Source organism: Hippocampus bargibanti, linkage group LG07 (assembly GCF_051943395.1).
Source record: "Hippocampus bargibanti isolate YZ-2025 linkage group LG07, ASM5194339v1, whole genome shotgun sequence".
Classification (NCBI taxonomy): Eukaryota; Metazoa; Chordata; class Actinopteri; order Syngnathiformes; family Syngnathidae; genus Hippocampus; species Hippocampus bargibanti.
In genome coordinates, this window is record NC_142740.1 from 21,290,180 (window position 1) to 21,311,018 (window position 20,839).

The window sequence follows — 20,839 nt, forward strand, 5'->3', positions numbered from 1 at the left end:
CGTTTATTATTTATTAAATACTTTTGACGAGGTTTCTCATAAAAATACACATCAATATTAATTCTCATTTTAGTATTGAAATAGAAAATATAAATATTGTTCTGAAAGTTTTAATTGCAAATGGTCATATTTGAGAGGTTCCGGAACTGCGTAACAGACCATCTTGGATAGATTAGTTTCTGTCTGCGATAAATTTGCTTTAATGTACTGCCTGAAGAAAAATAATTTGGCCTTTTTTATGTCGAAGACAGTTGGTCACTAGGAACGAAAAACTGCCATGGTCGCGTTTTCTCTAGGGATATTTTTGGAAGTTGGACACATATTTCGAACGTTCCAAAATTTATTGTGCAAGTCGGGTTCGCTAAAATATTAATTATTGAATAAACTTTATTTATAATATTAGTGGCTTTTCATAAACTAATAAATTGTTGCTTGGAATACGGGTTGAAATAAAATCGAAGCTGTCATTGTTACACCTTTACCAAATTGGTATATTCCTTTTCCGGTTATTCCGACAACAACCCACTGCACATGTACATCCGTTGGTGACTTTTCGTGATTTTATAGCCAAACAAGTATATTGTTGTGGGGTGAAGTAATTCTTCGAGAGGTGTTATGGGTAAGAAGAAGGCTGGAGGTGGAGGATCACTCGGCAGGGCTCTGATTAAGGAAAGACTTCAGACAGGCCGAGGCAACAAGAGGGGCGACACATGGGTATGACTTGTGATTTACACAGTTAACTATCAGAACGCATTACGTCTCAGCATTGTATCCCGATAGGTGTGTCTAATGACAATTAAGTATTTAACCAGGTGTGAATTAATATATTGTTCCACATATAACTTAAATGTGTGTCATCTGAAGTTTGTTAAGTTTCTTTCTTTTCAAGTACCAGTAGCCGCATTGCTGTGGTTTTGGTTTGTCAAAAAAGACTAGCATTTGGGTCAGATATACTAATCCAGGCTGATTTGGACCTTTATTATCTCATTTTCTACCTTGAACACAGATCAACTGATCACGGTAATAAGGAAAGTTATTGTAGTTATGGTTGATATTGTTGTTGTTTTTATTACAGTTTAGAACTGCACTTCACAATATACACAGCTCTGTATAATATTCGTTGCAAAGGGCGTAACGGGAATATATACGTACATCTCGTATCTAATTACATGAAGTCTATTGCTTAATGAGGTAACCAAACTATTCAGTGCATCACTCAATATTAAAGTTTGGAGCACTGACGCGTTGCCGACTACAAACAGAACAGCACATTAAACATACAGCTGATTTTCTACTGCGTACTGCTATCTGATTGACAATCAAAATTTAGGATTAGCATCTTTGTATGCGGCCAAGTGTACCAGTGGTTAGTGCGTCATCATCACAGTGCATCAGTTCGATCCCAGCTCCAACCTTCCTATATGGATTTTGCATGTTTGCCCCGTGTCTGCATGGGTTTTCTCTGGGTACTCCAGTTTCTTCCCGCATTTCAAAAACATGCATGGCTGGCTGGTTGAACACTTCAAATTGTCCCAACCTGTGAGTGTGTGTGCGGATGTTGTTTGTTACTGTGTGACCTGCGATTAGCTTGCAAGCGGCTCAGGGTGTCCCACACTTTTGCTCAGCATGCTCCCCGACCCTTGTAAGGATAAAGTGATGGATCAGAAAATGAAGGGGTGGATGATCTTTGTAAAGGCACCTGTAACAACTGTTGCGGTATAAATTCTTGGACAGTATGGGAAACAGTAGTGCCGTGTTCTCCGGAGCACACACCTCCCCCTAAGGAGGGCATTGAATACTGACTGGACTGTTATTTTTGTCTTTCTAGCTTCACACCAGTGAACTGAATGACGGGTATGACTGGGGACGGTTGAACCTGCAGTCAGTGACTGAACAAAGTTCCATGGATGACTTTTTGGCTACTGCGGAACTAGCAGGAACAGAGTTTGTAGCCGGTGACTATAACTTTCTCTTGTAATGAATGGAAAAAGAAAACATCAAGTTTGTTCAGAGACAATAAATAATTCGATCAATGTTCTTCTGCTGGGCATAAATAAACACCATAATTTCAAGTAATAATATGGTTTCCTAATTCATTCTATTTTTGTTGTAATTTTCATAGAGAAACTCAACATCAAGTTTGTACCAGCAGAAGCGAGAGCAGGCTTAATGACAGCTGAGGAAAAAAAGAGGCTGAAGAACCTTCATGAAGAAAACAAGCATTTTCTCAGAATCCCTCGACGGTACCCCCCCCCCCCCAAAAAAAAAAAAAAAAATAAATAATAATATATATTTACCATTTTATTTTAGAATATTTCAATATCATCTTTTTTTTCCCCCAGCCCCAACTGGGATGAAAGCACCAGCCCTGAGACATTGCAGTTGGCAGAAAAGGACAGTTTCCTGGAATGGAGAAGACAGCTGGCACAGTGATTATTCATATTCTACATACTATTTATAAGCCTTAAAATATATCTTGTATAACAAAGAAGCGAGAATATAACTGTAACTGCTTCCTAAGGCTGGAAGAGGAACAGAAGTTGTGTCTGACCCCGTTTGAGAGGAATCTGGAGTTCTGGAGGCAGTTGTGGAGAGTTATTGAGAGGAGGTACAGAAAAAATGCTTCCCTCTTTATCAGAATGCATTATTTGAAAATTTAGGTGACATTTTGTGACTTCTTGCAGTGATGTTGTTGTTCAGATCGTAGATGCCAGAAATCCATCATTGTTCAGATGCCCTGACCTGGTGAGATTTTTTTTTATATTAATTTTGCTTCCATTATGTAGTATTAATTGCATTATATCCGTCTAGGAGTTATATGTAAAAGAGGTGTCAAAGAACAAAGTGAACATGCTACTGGTGAATAAGGCGGACCTGCTGACCAGGCAGCAGAGGAGAGCCTGGGCCCGACACTTTGAGAAAGAAGGGTTGAGGGCAGTTTTTTGGTCCGCCCTTGCTGAAAGTGACAGGTTGGATGCAGAAGAAAAGGTCAGCGTGCATGGAGCATAATTTCTCATTGAATCGACTGAAATAAAATAATGTTTTTCCAATATTAGTATTTACTGAGAGGACACCTGTATGTGTTCCACAGGGCATGGAGGTGGAGCAGCCAGAATCTGAAAAGAGTGACCAAGAAGATGGAGCAGAGCCAGACAATGAAGATTCGAGGCTGAAGGAGGTAGATGCAGAGGGAGAGGAGAGCGATAACTGGGAAGAGCTGCGGGAAAATGTAACCGTTGAAGAGGAGGAGTGGTTTACTGCCTCAGAAGATGAGATGCAGGAAGTGGAAGATTTTGTTTGGAAATCCAATGAAACACCTTTCCGTAATCCCACTCAACTGTTGCACAAGGACGAGTTGTTGGAGATGTTCAAGATGGTTCACAATGGGCCCAGGTGTAAAGAGGGACAACTTACAGTCGGACTGGTGGGTACATGTTTTTTAACCTACAGTGATGCCTCAGTTTACGAACTTAATTGGTTCCCAGAAAGTGTGTGTAAGACGAAAAGTGTGTCTTCCAAACCTTAATTTCCCATAGGAAACCATTAAAAATGAGAATAATCCATTTCCTGATCCCCATAAAACATACGTTTCTACTAAATAAGCCTTAAAACTACACAAAATATACCTTATTTTATGTATAATAAATGTGCTATTGTATTGTCATTAAAGAAATAGACTGTACTGTATAAAAACGTCGTTTTATTTACCTTTGTGATGGTCGTTGATGTAGTGGCCTTTTGATATCCGAGTGAATTTGCCGTGGTTTTTCGGTGATAATATAATAATAATACATTACATTTTAAGCACCTTTCAAAGCTCTCAATGACACTTTACAGTCACAAACAAGCATAGGTACTATAATAAATAAAATATAATCACAAATACAATGCAATAAATAAAATACAATTATAAATAGAAACAAGAAAGCGAGCGACAAAGAAAATGCAATTTTAAATAGGTGGGTTTTGAGATGGGACTTGAAGGTGGGAAGAGAATGGATGTTACGAATGTTGGGAGGAAGTGAGTTCCAAAGTTTGGGGGCAGAGCAGCTGAAGACTCTGTCACCCATCGTGCTGAGACGGGCAGGGGGGCCACACAGAGGCGGAGGGAGGAAGATGATCTGAGGGAACAAGAGGGAATAGAATTTTGAAGAAGGTCAGATAATAGGTATGGTCGGGGGGCAAGGTTATGGATAGCTTTAATGTGGAAAAGTAGTCCGTCAGCCACAGTGGCGCTGTTCGGCCGTGTGGTTTGGTGTTCTTCTGCTGAAAACTAGTCCGCCAGCCATTGTGGCGCTCCGTGTGTTTCCCGAAAACTAGTTTGTATGCCAATATTATATTTTCGCGAATTTAATGTTCATAAGGCGAAAAGTTTGTTGGCTAAAGTGTTTGTAAACCGAGGTGTCACTGTATTTGTTTCATCCTTTCATTTAAGAGCAGTTTATAGGGTCTCACACCAAGCCTTCGGGTCAGAAAGTACTAGATATCACAAACAGGGGTGCATTTTGAGCTAATATTAACCATTTTCACCATTATGCATTCAACAGGTCGGTTATCCTAATGTGGGGAAGAGTTCAACTATCAACACCATTTTAAGAAACAAAAAAGTGTCGGTCTCTGCAACTCCTGGACACACAAAGCACTTTCAGGTACCAGCATCAACCATTCCATTTATCCCTCTGTGCTGGAGACAAATGTGAATGTTACTTCACTTTTCACAGACTTTGTTTGTGGAGCCGGGGCTGTGCCTGTGTGACTGCCCCGGTCTAGTTATGCCCTCCTTTGTCTCTACCAAAGCTGATATGATCTGCTGTGGGATTCTGCCCATTGACCAGATGAGAGACCATGTACCAGCAGTCTCTCTCATATCCTTTATACTTGAGAAACATATTCCCACAAACCTCTTACTCCCACCTTCCCAAAAAAGAGTGTTATGAACTTAATGAGTTTGTTAAGTCTGCCAGACAATCCCTCGGCATGTACTGGAAGGCACGTATGGTATCAACATCATCAGGCCACGAGAGGATGACGACCCCGACAGACACCCCACCTCGGAGGAGCTGCTCATGGCGTATGGATGTAAGATTACAACAGATTGCAGCAGTCTACCTGCTGTAAAAATGATAATGCACAATGTGTTCTTCAAAAATGAGCCAATGTATAATTTTACTTTTCATGAACATAAATGATTTATGAGGAACAAAATTAAATTAATTGATTTATTGGGATTAGCTGTCCAAACAATCCAGAACGCCGAGAATAAATTATGACTGCAAAATAAACAAATATTTTACGATATCTTCTGAAATAATTTACCAATAAGCGTGGTTTAAGATGTTGCACTTTTTTGCACGCTACATGGGATTATGGTACACTATAAAATTGTAAAGAAACAATGGCACCCCCAAGGAAATAAGTGTGAAAGATGTCATTTGATCACATTGGGCCTTTATTGATATTAGATAGCCAGTCTGTCTAATTTCTCTCAATTTTTGAAAGTGCTGGTTTTTTTTTAACTCAAATCAGTTGCAGTCGCCTATTGTATTGATGGAATCGCCAAAGAAAGTTTGTATATCACTGTTATATCTTTTTGCCTATTGCCGTTTTCTCTCCCGCCTGACTCCAATACTTAACAAATTAATACACAGGGAATATATTTCTTCAACAAAAACCCAAAGTCAAAAAAGATGGTTTTATCATCTTTTTAATTTTGTGTTTACAATTTTTTTGTTTTGAACGGGATTAGCAATCTTTTTTGTGTTTCTTTTCAGACATGAGAGGCTTTATGACATCACACGGACAGCCTGATCAGCCCAGATCTGCTCGCTACATCCTGAAGGATTATGTTCATGTGAGTTAAGTTTCAACGTACAAAAATACCATATTTATGATAGTTCTCCAGAGTGTAAGTTTCTCTTCAAAGCAACTAAACCGTCATGGGAACTAAATTGCCTTGCATACATTGTTGCCTCTTACACAGGGAAAACTCCTGTACTGCCACCCTCCACCTCACATCGAGGCTGAGGACTTCCAGCCACAGCACAGTAAATTCCAAAGAAACGATTTGGATAACTGTGACCCTTCTTCGACCAGTAACACACGAAAGATCAAGAGAATTGAAAATATGGTGGACAAGAACTTCTTTCATGCTGTAAATGAACAACGTCAAAACTGCATCAGTCGCAACATTTGATTTGGCTTGTTTAAAGACTGTGGGATTTGTGTGACTGTTATAGGAGAATGTACGAGCACTCTCGAAAGGGGTCCAAGGCTTCATGGGCTACAAACCAGGCAGCGGAATCGTGGCTCCTGGAAAAGCCGGAACGGAGACCGTGGTGGGAAAACCTTGGAAGAAACATGGCAACAGGAACAAGAAGGAAAAAGTTCGTCGTCTCAACAAGCATCTTGATGCTTGAAGCTCTATTCTCAAGTATAAAATAATCCAAAAAGACTGGAAAAGCAGCCCAGATGGTGCCTTTATTAAATTAATGGGGAATAGAATCTGTGAATTTTCATATCTCTGAATACTGAAGAGGTGTTAACATTATCTGAGATATATTCCATCAACTGGATCTACTTTTTTTTTCCTTTCGCCTTTTCCTGGATCATCAGTTCTAAACAAGAGCACTAACATCATGACTAATATTCATCAGATACAGATTGTTCCAGTCAGCATAAATCTCATTTCTAAACATACATCATTCCACATATGTATATTGTACATAACTCTCCACAAATATGATGCATGTTCCAAATCAGTGTTTGGGATAGAATTATGAAACTTTATGTGTGCCATGTCTGACATATTTTACATTTTCACAATTCATTTTCCAGCATACCTGTATACTGTACAAGCTGCTTTTAAACTGCTTCAGACCATACTTGCAGAAATTATGAGGATATTCAACCAGCTACATAAATATAAATGGTTGATGGAAAAACTGCAGAATCCACATGAATGCTTTCCCAACGTTAGACCACATGCAGTCACCACTTCCACATTTGGACTGTGGAGGCATGTTAATTTCCAGTCGCTAGTTTAACACACACGTGTCCATCTCAAGACCTGAGGACCAGATCTGGCCCATCATGTCATTTTATGTGGCCAGTGAATGCAAATTGTGTGTCAACTTGAGAACATTAAACATTTTTGTGATTTCACTGTGACAATGGCCCTCAGAGGGAAGACGTAACTCCAAAATGCCCTGCCGGCATAAATAAATTAATGAAGAAGTTTGACACCTCTGAAAGCATCAAATTCTTCAAAATATCCTCACAGCCTCTTCAAGTGATGTCAAGTTACTATTAATTGCACATAACCTGATTTGTTTCAGGTATCAAAATGTTAGTGAATTGATCCAATCACTATGTTCGGATCATTATTAATGAAACAGGAATCAAAAGAAAGAATAAAAAGATGTTTTAATCTTTGGGACGGCACATAATGGAACTGCTTGTACCCAGTGGGGCAGGCAGCTCGCGCGGATGGCTAGAGGCGCAAGGGGAGAATTACTAGCCACACAAGCTAGCAATTCACATCTTTGACAATGATACTTTTGGAACTTCTTTCTTCAAAGGGCAAAAATGTAAATCTGTCCAAGAGGTGCCGCAATAGGAATGTCAGTATTGACACCACAAAACAAGTAAGCTATGTTGGTTCACACACTGAACACCATGTGTGTAAAAATAACACTACTTCATAATAATTCATGAATAAATGTCAGCATATAAAGCAGATATACAGTATATCCTAATCTAGTGGCTGATGGACCCTAAAGAGGCAGCAACAGTGTGTGGGAAGGTAGTGCACACCCAGGTTCTGAGGAGGACAAGCCCAATGGTACGAGTTGGTAGTTGTAATACATCATGTGACTTTTCAATTGTCAATTCTAAATCCAGAGGTGGGTAAGATTGGTTAAGTAATATTACCGGTACATAGAATAATCACTAATTTAATATTACTCATACTGCACGAGTATTGTAATTTCAAGTTTGTTCAAGTACCACCCAGGAAAAACCACAAGATGGCGCCCGACTACTGTAAAGCTTTATACCATATAGATGTCACTGCAATTTGGATTTATGTAGTTTAAGAGAAGAAATAACCACCATTTGGGTTGTGGTAGGATTATAGAACAGGATTACTTCTGCAAACTACAAGAATGGGAATGTTGCATAATTAACACCTACTGTACTTATTTCACTTTCAACTTTAAAGAAGTCCAAGATGGCGCCCGAGTAGGCGGCCGTCAGCAAGTGCTCTCATGAGCCTTGCTTTTTTTGGTTGTTTTTGTCTTGTTTTGTGTTTTCTTTTGTTGGGCGTCGTGTGGAATGGATACGGATTGTTTTTCAGCATTTTTGACCATGACATTCATCAAGGAGGAGACTGTGCTGAGCGGTTGCGCCTTTTCGGCAGCATGAATATGCCAGTACTGTTTTTGAATGGGAGGAATGTCGGCGCCATTCGACTGCCATCGCTGGACACCAAAGGGGCCATTGTGTTTTTTTTTTTGCGCCTGTAATGGGCATCATCTTCACTGTCCCGCTTTGTTCAGCGGAAAGGTCGGTGCTGTTGGACAGTCTGCGGCTGGATGGATGCATGGCTTGAGGAGCCCGTGATAAGAAGAAAGGAGCGTCAGCGCAGAGCGCCAATGCGTCTGTGGAACTGTTGCGGCTTGGAATTGAAGCAGATTTATGTGGGACAGGAGATGTGAGACAATCTCTTTTCGTCAATGGATGCTACAGCTGCGTGTTTGCTTTTAACATTTAGCTTGGAGTCGTTCCACCATTATGTCCCTGATCCACTGGTGGAAAGACGCTTTGATCCTCTTTCATCTAGAACTGCTTCATTTCATCACAAAGAGGGTACAGCAAGTCCTGAAGAATGAATGACTTTCTGTGTCTTTGTTTTGTCATGTTGTCTTTGTTTTGTCATATTATTTGTTATTTAGTTTTTTTTTGTTCTTTTGACTTCAAGACGGCCACTGTGAGACTAATAAAGGCAAATCCAATCCAATCCAAGCTCTTGTATTTGATGACTTGAGATGGAGTAATGTTGTCAATTGTTGTGTATCCAACTGCTTTACAATGTGGAAGAATTTAACATTGAGACTTTCACATGACTGTTGGGGAAGTGAGCCAATCGGAGGTCTTTCCCACGAGACAAACCGTCAGCCAGTTTGATCAGATGCTGTAGCGAGACCTTAGAATTATGCATGTAATTCTGTGGCTTTTTAATGTCAGAGATGATGGTTTTGATATCTAAAATGGACATACTTTGCACACCTGATACAGTGAAACAACATAAATTCAATGTACTATTGGCAATTCAACCAACATTCTTTGATGTGGAAAGGATTCTAAATTTCTAACCAATGTCACACATTATGCCGCACAAGAACTCTTTGTACCTGACTTAGGAACAATTGATTAACGCTGCATTTGGTTTGCTTTTTCTTGTGAGACAATTAATGTGAAAAGAGTGACATGTTTACATTCACGCTAAAACTTTGGATGAGTAGTTTGTTTAAAGTTTAAAATTAAACTCCAATCAAATTAATTATCACTGTGGCCAATTTATATTTTCACACTTAATATTTACAATGCTTCTATGGTTCATCAAGGGTTTTATGGCAAAATCTAAACAAATAGTCAAATCGCTGCCTGGAATGGATTTTATTTGTCTTATCTTATTTCACGTTACATACTATTTCACTTTACTAGAAAGGGCAAATGTGTTTGTGATAAATTTTGTCTAACAACACAAATGATTACATAAAGTGAATGATAATATATCTTTACAGACATTTAGCCACAATTGACCTCTGTTCCCAAACAAATATTTTGTTCTGTTGTTGGTCATGCATTCTGATTCTATGATATGACTCGATTAATGAATGCCAAGCCAGTAATACCCTTTTTATGAGGAGTAATCCAAATGAGACCTAGCTTGTTGCCTAGTAAAATGCATTCCAAGTAATTAAGGGTGGGCTACGACACTTGAAATTTCACATTCAACAGTCGTCGTTATAATGTATCTCACATTTGCCGGTAGGTTGAATTGACAGTTGCATTTTATGTGCCAGTATTGTACAGAGACCAATTTCATCATGAAACAGAATAGTCTTGAAGCTGGGAAACTTGTCAATGTTTATTTTATGTGCTCCCCAATTGTTCTCCTGTGACAGTGTTGATGGAAGCTGAGTAGGTCACGTCTGTGAAGGAAAATTGGTCCCTCTCTCTAAGGGGCCAGCAATCGCTGCTATTTTGGGAGATGGGTTTTTTTTGTTTTTCCCCTGCTCGGGAGTCATTGTAGGTCATCTGACAAAAAAAAAAAACAAAAAAAAAAAACAATACCATATTTCTTTGGTTCTAGAGGTCACACCCCACCCCTAATCTCCCCATTGATTTGGCCATTTATTTTCAAAGGCAAAAGGCACATTAACCAACCAGGATTCTACCTTTGGCCACAATGCAAGGCAGAAGGAGAAGATTTAAGAGCATGGTGTCAAAGTCAAGACCCAGGGACCAGATCTGGCCCACCACATCATTTTATGTGGCCCACGAAAGCAAATCAAACATGCTGAGGTATATAATGCTTGCAAACGTCTGACCCAAAATGTCAATTTGTCATGGTAATACACATTCGCAGTCATTATTCTTGACTTCCAATGTCAGATCTTATTTATCCATTTTTTTCTGTGCTGTCTACGCAATATGTGCAGGTGATTAAATATGTATGTATATATTTGTTCCCCCTAAAATTCATGATGAGCCTCCGTTGGAAGACTCTGCCTTCAAATTTGGACATAGTGTACTACTTCTATCTTTTGGCAGTTGGAATGTATTTTAAATGCATTATTGCAAGTGGAAAGAGGGTAGTGGTAATTCACAGAAAGTCAAAGATGATTAGCGAACATTTCTAATTTTAAGATATAGAATTCACACCCAGGTAAAATCCACAAGAATAGCGAAATGATGAAAATGGAAGGAACAAAAGTGACTTAAAGTCTGGAAAAAGTGTAAACACTTGTAAGAGATGTTTGTTTGGACACTATGAACAAAGGCTCGAACACAGGAAGATTGTCTTTTACTTCTGGCAGGCGACGTAGCCATTCATGACCGACGCCTAACCTCTGCAGCCCTCTGTCAAGCTATTTATTGAGAGTACGTATATGCAAATGTAAATGAGACATTAGTAAAACACAGTCTTCTTGATTTGAATACCACACCCTTGGACATCTCATGTTCACGCACCAACAACCGTAAACCAACAGAACATAGACATTTTATGTGTTGTCTTTGGATTGGATTGGATATACCGTTATTCGTCTCGCAATGGAGAACTTTACATTTCACAGCAGCAAAGTTAGGAAAGGAAAGGAAAAAGTAGAAAAAACAAAATACAGGAGCTGCTGGAAAGGCAGCCACTCTCACAGCGCCATCTTGAAGTAAAAAAAAACATTTCAATGAACTGATAAACTGGCTAATGAGCTCTTCCTGTGAATGAGTTTACCAAGTCCTTACTTCTGCCCAAGGCCAGATCTCCTACCTGAGGATGATAGTTTAACAGGCTTCAGATTGACCCCATATTTTTCTGTGCTTCCATTGTGGGCCTTGTGTTCGGCCAACTAAGCATACAACAGCATGAAACTTTTAAATATGATAACTTCTATTCTGTCTATTCTCTATCCACGCTAACTACGTATATTGCTAACATGTATTGTGATGATAGTGAATGTCCTTAAACCACTTTTTTAAACCAGTATTTTGCAAAGTTGGCCCTTGAATCAGGAATTCACATTTTTTTGTTGAAATCTGGATGAAAATGTGGTTACACATTTAGTCAGAGATTTTGCAGTCAGTCACTGTCTGCAATGAATCAGATGAAAAATAGTCCATCCTTCACTTATAGTGTGCTGATTATGCAAGATTTTACCTGCAACTCTCTTTGTTTTGTAGTGTGATTTTGAAGAGCAAAATGCAGTGGAGTGAAGCAAAACCCTTGAATTGAGAGGCGTTCCCCTTACACGAGTGGCCGAACAACCTCAAACTGTCAAAACATATGCACCTATGCCTCATGAATGCTTCCTCAGAATGGTATGACTTGCCACGAGGCTGACAGCCAGTCCTAATGATGAAGAAATGTTGTCATCACGCAACTAATTGGATTACATAGCATAAATAGTTTCTATATTTACTATTCAATAAAAAAAAAAAATACAAATACCGTAAAACGCACTCTTGAATACTAATTTTTTAAACTGATTTTAAACGCCTCCCTTTTTCACTTTGAGATTCTTGGTTTGCGTCATGTTTTTTGCAAGTAACTCTCGGCCAGCGATTGCCAACCACTGTCCCACAGCACATTAATGTTCGATCCATTGTGCAGTGGAAAATGATCAAGATTCATAAAATTAGTCAAAAGATTACTTCCCACACGCTTTGTGTTGAGTTTGTTCTGACAACCATTTCAAACCAGTTTTTTGGGTGCCGAATCTAAAACAGATCTCGGGTTTTTTTTGCCATCATGAGCTGAGAGAAATGTGTTTATATACTGGTAGAACACTAAAATGGAATACTTACAAGCTTTGAAAAACATGTTTGAATTTGTTTTCGCATTTGCTGTTGTTTTCATCAATAGAGCATTTAGTGAGTTCAAGATTTTGAATAAGTATTATTGTAGCCGTTGAGGAATGAGCACACACGATTAAATGTGGAGACGTGTTTATTCCAACGGCTAACAAGTGGATCTCAACTGAAGAGCAAAAGCAGTGTAATATATGTAACATGAACCGCCCCCTCCTCTGCACCTGCTGGGTGAGATGCCTGGTCCTAGTGCCCGCCACACAGCCCTCCCCAGAACACCCAGAAGGAAGGTCAAGGTGAAAATTTTGCAGGGGGCTTAACCAGCCTGCCCCAACGACTACGCAGTCCGTCTTTCGGTGGTGAAGGTGATTCGGGCGAGACCTCAGTGGGGGAACGACACTCAACCCTGGCATGCCGCGGTGCGGCTGGAGGTTTCGGAGGGCGTCCGCGACGTGGGGCCTGGGCAGGCGAAACGTCCTCGCCTGCAACTAAATGAGCCGGTTTGAGCCTGTCTATTGAAATGCCCTCCCTCCGCCCACCCATATCGAGCACAAAACTCTTTTCACCGTGTTCGAGCACCCTAAACGGGCCGTCGTACGGCGGTCGGAGGGGAGAGCGGTGGGCATCGTGACGCACAAAGACGAAACGGGCTGACCTAAGAGCAGACGGAACAAATATTTTGGGGACGCAGTGGTGAATTGGTGCTGGAGTCAGGGGCTCTGCTGGCAAAAGGGGGAATGAAGGTGCACCCGAAGCTTCAGGCAGAAATTCACCAGGAACGCGGAGTGGTTGACCGAGCACTAACTCTGCGGGGGCGGCGTTAAGGTCTTCTTTAGGGGCCGAACGTAACCCGAGCAGGACCCACGGAAGCTGGTCGACCCAGTTACCGTCCGACAGCGCGGCCCGTAGCGCGGCTTTCAGTGACCGGTGGAAGCGTTCGCACATCCCGTTAGCCTGCGGGTGGTAGGCCATAGTGCGGTGTACCTGCACACCCAAGGACTGCGCCATGGCCGACCAGAGCTCGGACACAAACTGGGGGCCTCTGTCCGAAGTGATATCGGATGGCGTGCCGAAACGTGCGACCCAGGACGACAGAAATGCGCGGGCAATATGTGCCGAGGTCGTGGAGGACAGGGGGACTGCTTCCGGCCACCTAGTGGTTCGATCGACCATGGTGAGGAGATGTGTGCAACCCTGCGAAGGAGGGAGGGGCCCGACCAGATCCACATGGACGTGGTCAAATCTCCTGTCCGGAATTGGAAAAGTTTCCAGGTTTGCTCGGGTGTGCCTGTGGACTTTGGCGCGCTGACATGCCACGCATGCAGCTGCCCACTTCCTGACGTCCTTCCGTAACCCAGGCCAGACAAACTTGGCCCCACGTAGTTTGACTGACGCCCGGACGCCAGGGTGTGAAACGGAATGAATAGAATCAAAAATTTGCCGACGCCACTCCTGCGGAACCACGGGACGAGTGCGACCCGTAGACACATCGCAGAGGAGAGCGGGACCCCCTTCACACAGTGCCACCTTCTCAAGTTTCAGGGCCTGCTGCCTTGAGTTCGTGGATGTCCGGATCCTCAGATTGGGCGGTGGCCATCTCTGAAAAATCCACCCCGAGCTGGACTGGACACACAATCGCGCGTGACAAGCAATCGGCCACAGGGTTACATTTGCCGGCCACGTGCTGAATGTCTGTTGTGAATTCAGAAATGGCCGCCAAATGCCGTTGCTGTCGGGCCGACCACGGTTCAGTCACCTTTGACATGGCGAATGTGAGTGGTTTGTGATCCACATATGCGGTAAACCGGCGCCCCTCGAGGAGGAAACGAAAATGGCGCGTTGCAAGATAGAGTGCTAACAACTCTCTGTCGAAAACACTGTACTTGCGTTCGTTATCTTGCAGCTTCCGACTGAAAAATGCAAGGGGCTGCCATTCGTCCTCCACAAGCTGCTCATCCACCGCACCTACGGCAACATCAGACGCGTCGGTAGTCAAAGCCACCTGTGCGGTTGAGATTGGGTGGACCAGAAGAGTTGCACCCGCAAGAGCTTCTTCCTTGGCCCGTTGGAAGGATTGTGCTCGTTGCGGTGCCCACTCGACGGGGTCGTTAGCCTTCTTTTTTCTCAAGGCGCCGTAGAGGGGTTGTAGGACGTCGGCTGCGTGAGGAAGAAACCGGTTGTAAAAATTGATCATGCCCAAAAACTCCTGCAGAGCCTTAACTGTGGCCGGGCGGGGGAAATCCACCACTGCTTGCACTTTGGCGGGTAAGGGGATGGCGCCCTGTGGAGAAATGCGATGCCCCAAGAAATCGATCTTGGACAGACCAAATTGGCACTTAACAGGGTTAACTATAAGGCCGTGCGAATCAAGGCGCTTGAAAACTTCGGTTAAGTGCGACAGGTGTTCCTCCGGTGAAGGGCTGGCCACAAGGATGTCGTCTAGATAGACAAATACAAAATCAAGACCTCGCAAGACTGAGTCCATCAGTCTCTGAAAGGTCTGTGCCGCCCCCTTTAGGCCAAAAGGCATACGGAGGAATTCAAAAAGGCCAAAAGGGGTTATTACTGCAGTTTTGGGCACATCTTCTGCCCGTACCGGAACCTGGTGATAACCGTGAACGAGGTCAACTTTGGAAAAGATCACGGCTCCGGCCAAACGTGCGGAAAAGTCCTGCATGTGCGGAATTGGGTAACGGTCGTGTGTGGTTACATTATTAAGCCGACGAAAATCACCGCACGGCCACCAAGAACCGTCACTTTTGGGCACCATGTGTAATGGTGAGGCCCACGGGCTGTTGGAACGCCTCACGATGCCCAAGCGCTCCATCGTCGCGAACTCCCCTTTCGCCATTGCCAATTTTGCCGCGTCAAGGCGACGAGCGCGGGCAAAAACTGGCGGGCCAACCGTGGGAATGAAATGCTCTACCCCGTGTTTAGTATCGGCATTGGAAAAGGCGGGTGTGGTTAACGACGGATAATCGGTCAGCAGGCATTCATAAACGTTACCCGATGTTAAATAATTTGCATGCGTTAACGCCCCGAGCCCTCCAGCCTCACACGGAAAAGTGGCGAAAGAGATGGCGTCAATCAAACGACAGTTGGCAATGTCCACAAGAAGTCCGTGAGCACATAAAAAATCGGCGCCAATTATGGGAACTGTGGTCGCGGCAACAATAAAGTTCCACTTGAATTCCCGTCCGTGGAAACGCACAGTCACCGACCTGGAACCGAAGTTTGCGATGGGCGAGCCGTTAGCTGCGCACAAGGCAGGCCCGCATCCACCTGCCATCTTGTCTGCAGTGGTGGGCGTCAGCAGGCTTACTTGTGCCCCGCTGTCCACAAGGAAACGTCTTCCTGACGAGGAGTCCGTGACGAAAAGCAGCTCGCTTTCGTTGCTGGCGCCCACGGCTGCTACTGGGTGTCGGGCGTTGAATTTTCCCGTTGTCTCGTAGGAGCAGGGGGGTGCGCAGCGTCGAGCCTTGGCGCCAAACCGCTGATGGAAATAGCAGGTGGCTTTCCCGCGCCGCTTCTGCGATCACACTGCGGCCACGACGGTTGGATCAATTTGCACGGCTAACCGCCGTATCGCCAGAAGCGCTCGATCTGCTTCTTCCGCCACGATAGTCGCCGGTGGCTAGGCATGTCGAGTTAGCGAGCACGGCGCGCACTTCGGGTGGTAGCTGGCGAAGGAAAATGTGGGGGAAAAGGAATCCGCCATCATCCGCATTTAACAGCGACAGCATTTTGTCCATGAGATCCACTGCTGTTCCGTCGCTGAGTCCGGGAAGCGAAAGAAGTCTGTCTGCTCTCTCGGAGGCCGATAGCGTGAACCGTCGGAGCAGCCATTGTTTGAGCGCGTCGTACTTCCTGCATCGTGGAGGCGCGCACAGAAGTTGCATCATGCGATGCGTTGTCGGTTGGTCGAGGGACACCACGACCATGTAGTATTTTAGGTCATCTGTCGTGACGCCTTGTAGGTGGAAAAGTGCTTCCACATGCTGGAACCATGAAGCCGGGTCGCTGTGCCAGAACTCGGGCAACTTTGCGGCGTAGGCGGCAGCTGCGAGTTTGGGCGCCGGTCGTGGCGACATGGCCGTAGAAGAAACATCTTCGTCCGTTGCCATGAACATTTCCATCGTCGGGGTCACCAGTGTAGCCGTTGAGGAATGAACACACACGATTAAATGTGGAGACGTGTTTATTCCAACGGCTAACAAGTGGATCTCAACTGAACAGCAAAAGCAGTGTAATATATGTAACATGAACCGCCCCCTCCTCTGCACCTGCTGGGTGAGATGCCTGGTCCTAGTGCCCGCCACATTATCATAAAACCAAAAAAACTATTATTTGATTTATTTTTTATGAAATAGTTGAATATAACCCCAGAAAATTAATGTATGAAAAATTTTGAGAAAGACGATAATGGGTCGTTTTATAAATATAAAATCTAGTTTTAGTTTTCATTTTGGCAAAAGCACCATCATTTTCATTTTATTTCATGAATGAAAATATTTTTTCAATGTCTTTGAGTTATTTCTCCTAGATTTTGTTATCTCTATGAACCTTGCGGCAAAATTGTTCATGGTTGTCCACTTTTTCCACCCGAGGTACCTGGATTTGTCCCTGGCTGATGACATCGTCAAATATATTATGGACTTGACCACCTTCAAGAATATTAAATCTAATGATTAAGTAGTCCTTCATTCGGACACGTATCATATCCAGCTTCATTTGAAAGGGCCATTCAACTATTTTGGGAGCCGTAAGCCGCCCAAAAAGTGAGTATACTGTATATTTTTAAACCAAATTTTACAACAACATTGAAACAATAACCATCCATCCATTTTCATGAAGATGTCTGAAGTAGGGGTGTGGAAATTTTGGCCATATTTCCTGACTCCACTGTTTTCATGACTTCAGTGTTTTTTTATTATTTGTCAGCACAATTCAAAACGGGCACAGTAAGTCTCGGTTTTTTCCACCGCAGGAATTGTTGATAATTGGAAAAATCATTTTACCCATGAGCAGTCAGCCGAGTTTGATGAAGACTGCAACAACAAAATAAAGCAGGTCAACATTACAGTCAAAACGCAGTCCAGATGGGGTTTTCAGCTTTTCAATGGTGACAAGTTAAGTTGAGTTATTTCTTTCTTGTTTCTTGTCAGGTGGGTGGAGTTGTTGCAGAGATCCTAGGAAAAGAAACTTCCTGATACAATATAAACAGATTAGAGAGATGTAATTTAGCACCATAAAGATTTGTTACAATCTATCTGGATCATAAGATACGGAAGGCAAGTAACAAATATATAAATACAGTGTGTGACAAACCTAAATCCAATATGTAGTATGATTAAACAGACATTTCGCCACCATGGTGCACTGTTACTCCCCTATCGTGTCTCCTCAAGTCACAGCATGATTTTGGTTAGCATGGCAATATACAATAGTACAGTACAGTGCTGTAATGAAAAATTATGCAATATGACACAAATGTTTTGGGATAAAAGCCTATGCAATGTAATTTGCTTGGTTTTGATTGTCACATATTTGATTAAAATAAGATAGGACAAATAGGTTCACACAGTTTTTTTATGGAAAATGTATTATTTAACAACATAATTTTTTACTGACTGTTGCGTGGCAAAATGGGACTACTAAACTAACCTCTCCTTTATAGAAAGTATCGAGAGGGAAAATGAGTCATGTATATCCTATCAAAGGAGTTATAAAACAAATTGTATCATGTCATGGAGTAATTTCTTTCATATCTGGTGAATTATGTGTCGAGGCTATCAAGACGGTAAAATAGGGCAAGGGTGATGGGTGTAGATAAGAAGCAGAATAGTTTACCACAGGTGCACAGTCCTCTCCTTCCTCCGCCTGCTCCGAAACTTTACACCATGACCATTAGCGTCCAAGTCAATTTTTAAATGAGTACTTTCCTGAAGTTTGATTGCAGAACTATATAATGATTATGACACATTATGGAACACGCATGATGAAGCAGTTTCTGGTTTCCACATTCATATCATGCATTTTCTGACCCAGGGTGGCACAGTAGCTGAGTGGTTAGCACATTGACTATGCAGTGCGCAGGTTGTGGGTTCAATTCCCGCTCTGTCCTCTCTGTGTGGAGTTTGCATGTTCTCCCCGTGCATGTGTGGATTTTCTGTGGGTATTCCGCTTCCTCAAAAACATGATTGGCAGACTAACTCAAATCAAATTGTCCTCAGGGGTGAGCACGAATCGCTGTTGGTTTCTCTTTTCCCTGCAATTGGCTAGCAAACGGTTCAGGGTGTCCACTGCTGACTGCCCCATAACAGCAACTCTAGTGAGGATAAAGCAGTTCGGACAATGATTGAGTGCATTTTCTGGAGACACACTCATATCAAAAGGAATCAATTTTTTTGCGAACTTTGGCACATCATAATTGGCTCATCTTTGTATGTTTTTGACAAATGACATGTTGTATTTTTCTCCAAACACATTGGTATTTTTATTGCAACAAAACACTTAACCAGTTGTGTAAACAAGTAAAAGTAAAGAGACACTTCATTAATGGCTGAATAAGCGACAAAGGCAGAATATGCTATGACTGGCATTTTTTTCCGTGCTACATATTAATGATATCATAATCTAACCACTGGTGTGTTTTATTCTTCGAAATGCAACCAGACTAACCAAGTTCTTTCTTCATGCTTAACTGCTTTTCTTCCCTACCTTTAAGGGACAACCAACGTCACTTTTTTGTTTCTTAACTGACATCAGAAAAACGTTTTATAGCATCTAAAGTACCCAAAACACGCAGACTGATATTTTTAGTCAAATGCAAAACACCAATAAAAGGAGTTAAAGTGTCCAAAATCTGCCAAAAATTGAGCTGCGCATTTTCAGAAAGTCCCGCCCCCAGTTCGTGATGTCACGCCAAGACGTCTCGCATTGCTGGAGAATCAAAACAATGGCTTCAGATTCGGAGAATATTCTTTCTTGTTACACATCCAGTTATGAATATGATTCAAATAGTTCTGAAGAGGAAAGCATACATGTTTGCAATCGATTAACAAATTTAATCCGTCCATTATGAGGCAACATTGAGGGGAAATGTCTCAACAAAAAAAAGGCACAAAATGGCGACCTCCAGTGACCACATCCGTTTCCACAGGCTGATAAATTCCTTATATGGAGCTTGGACGCCCTCTTCTGGTGGCTTTTGGGTGCAACACGAGGTCCCCAGACCAAACAAGTACAGTGAGACCTCAACTTACGAACTTAATTGGTTCCCAGACAGTGTGTAAGGCGAAAAGTGTGTATTTCAAGAAAAAAATTCCCATAGGAAACCATTGCTTTCAACATTTAGCTTGTAGTCGACGTGCACATTCCATCATGATGTCCCTGATCCACTGGTGGAAAGACACTTTGATCCTCTCCTCTTTCATCTAGAACTGCTTCATGTCATCACAAAGAGGGTACTGCAAGTCCTGAAGAATGAATGTCTCTCTGTGTCTTTGTTTTGTTATATTGTCTCTATGCTGTCATATTATTTGTTATTTAGTTTTTTTTTGTTCTTTTGACTTCAAGACGGCGCCGCGAGAGTGGCTGCCTTTCCAGCAGCTCATGTATTTTGTTTTTCTACTTTCATTCCTTTCATCATTTTGCTGCTGTGAAAAGTAAATTTATCCACTTTGAGACTAATAAAGGCATATCCAATCCAATTAAAATGGGAATAATCCGTTCCTGGGTTTCCATAAAATATAGTTTTTTAACTAAATAAGCCTTAAAACTACACACAACATACTTTATTCTATGTATAATAAATGTGCTATTGTATTGTAATGAAAGAAATACACTGCATTGTATCATAAAGTCACAAAGAGAGGCACATTACATGAGGACTGTAATTAAAGAAATAAACTGTGCTGTAAAATAATGTTTTTTTCAACTTCTTCGATTGCCCGAGACCGTCGCTTTCAGAGCACGAAAACACCTTTTGCAACAGACGCACCTTTGATGGCTTCTGTGTTCCGGAGAATGGGAGCAATTGTTGACTTAGCATAGCCGTGCCACTAAATCACACAAACGTACATCTCGTTCGTGTTTTTCAATTATCTCCTTCTTCTCAGCGATGGTGATTTTATTTTGTGTCTTCCTGGGCTGAACACGAGCCTGTTGTGGTTTTTTTTTTCGGTCCCATCATAGTAAAATTATGAGCAAAAAGCTCCAAGTAGGCGATTGACGTGTGCATTCAATGAGA

At 42.3% G+C, this 20,839-nt stretch overlaps 1 protein-coding gene across 1 annotated transcript; it reads left to right on the top strand.

Moving 5' to 3' along the window:
* The first annotated feature begins 401 nt into the window (after positions 1–401).
* lsg1 (large 60S subunit nuclear export GTPase 1) lies at positions 402–7,250 on the top strand. The gene is made up of 14 exons (XM_089001609.1): positions 402–714; positions 1,829–1,955; positions 2,123–2,243; positions 2,343–2,429; positions 2,522–2,608; positions 2,685–2,745; positions 2,812–2,988; positions 3,092–3,424; positions 4,548–4,649; positions 4,722–4,865; positions 4,956–5,079; positions 5,772–5,851; positions 5,981–6,151; positions 6,237–7,250. Exons 1-14 carry the CDS (start codon positions 616–618, stop codon positions 6,414–6,416), a joined length of 1,893 nt encoding a protein of 630 aa, XP_088857735.1. The 5' UTR covers positions 402–615; the 3' UTR covers positions 6,417–7,250.
* Positions 7,251–20,839: the final 13,589 nt, after the last annotated feature.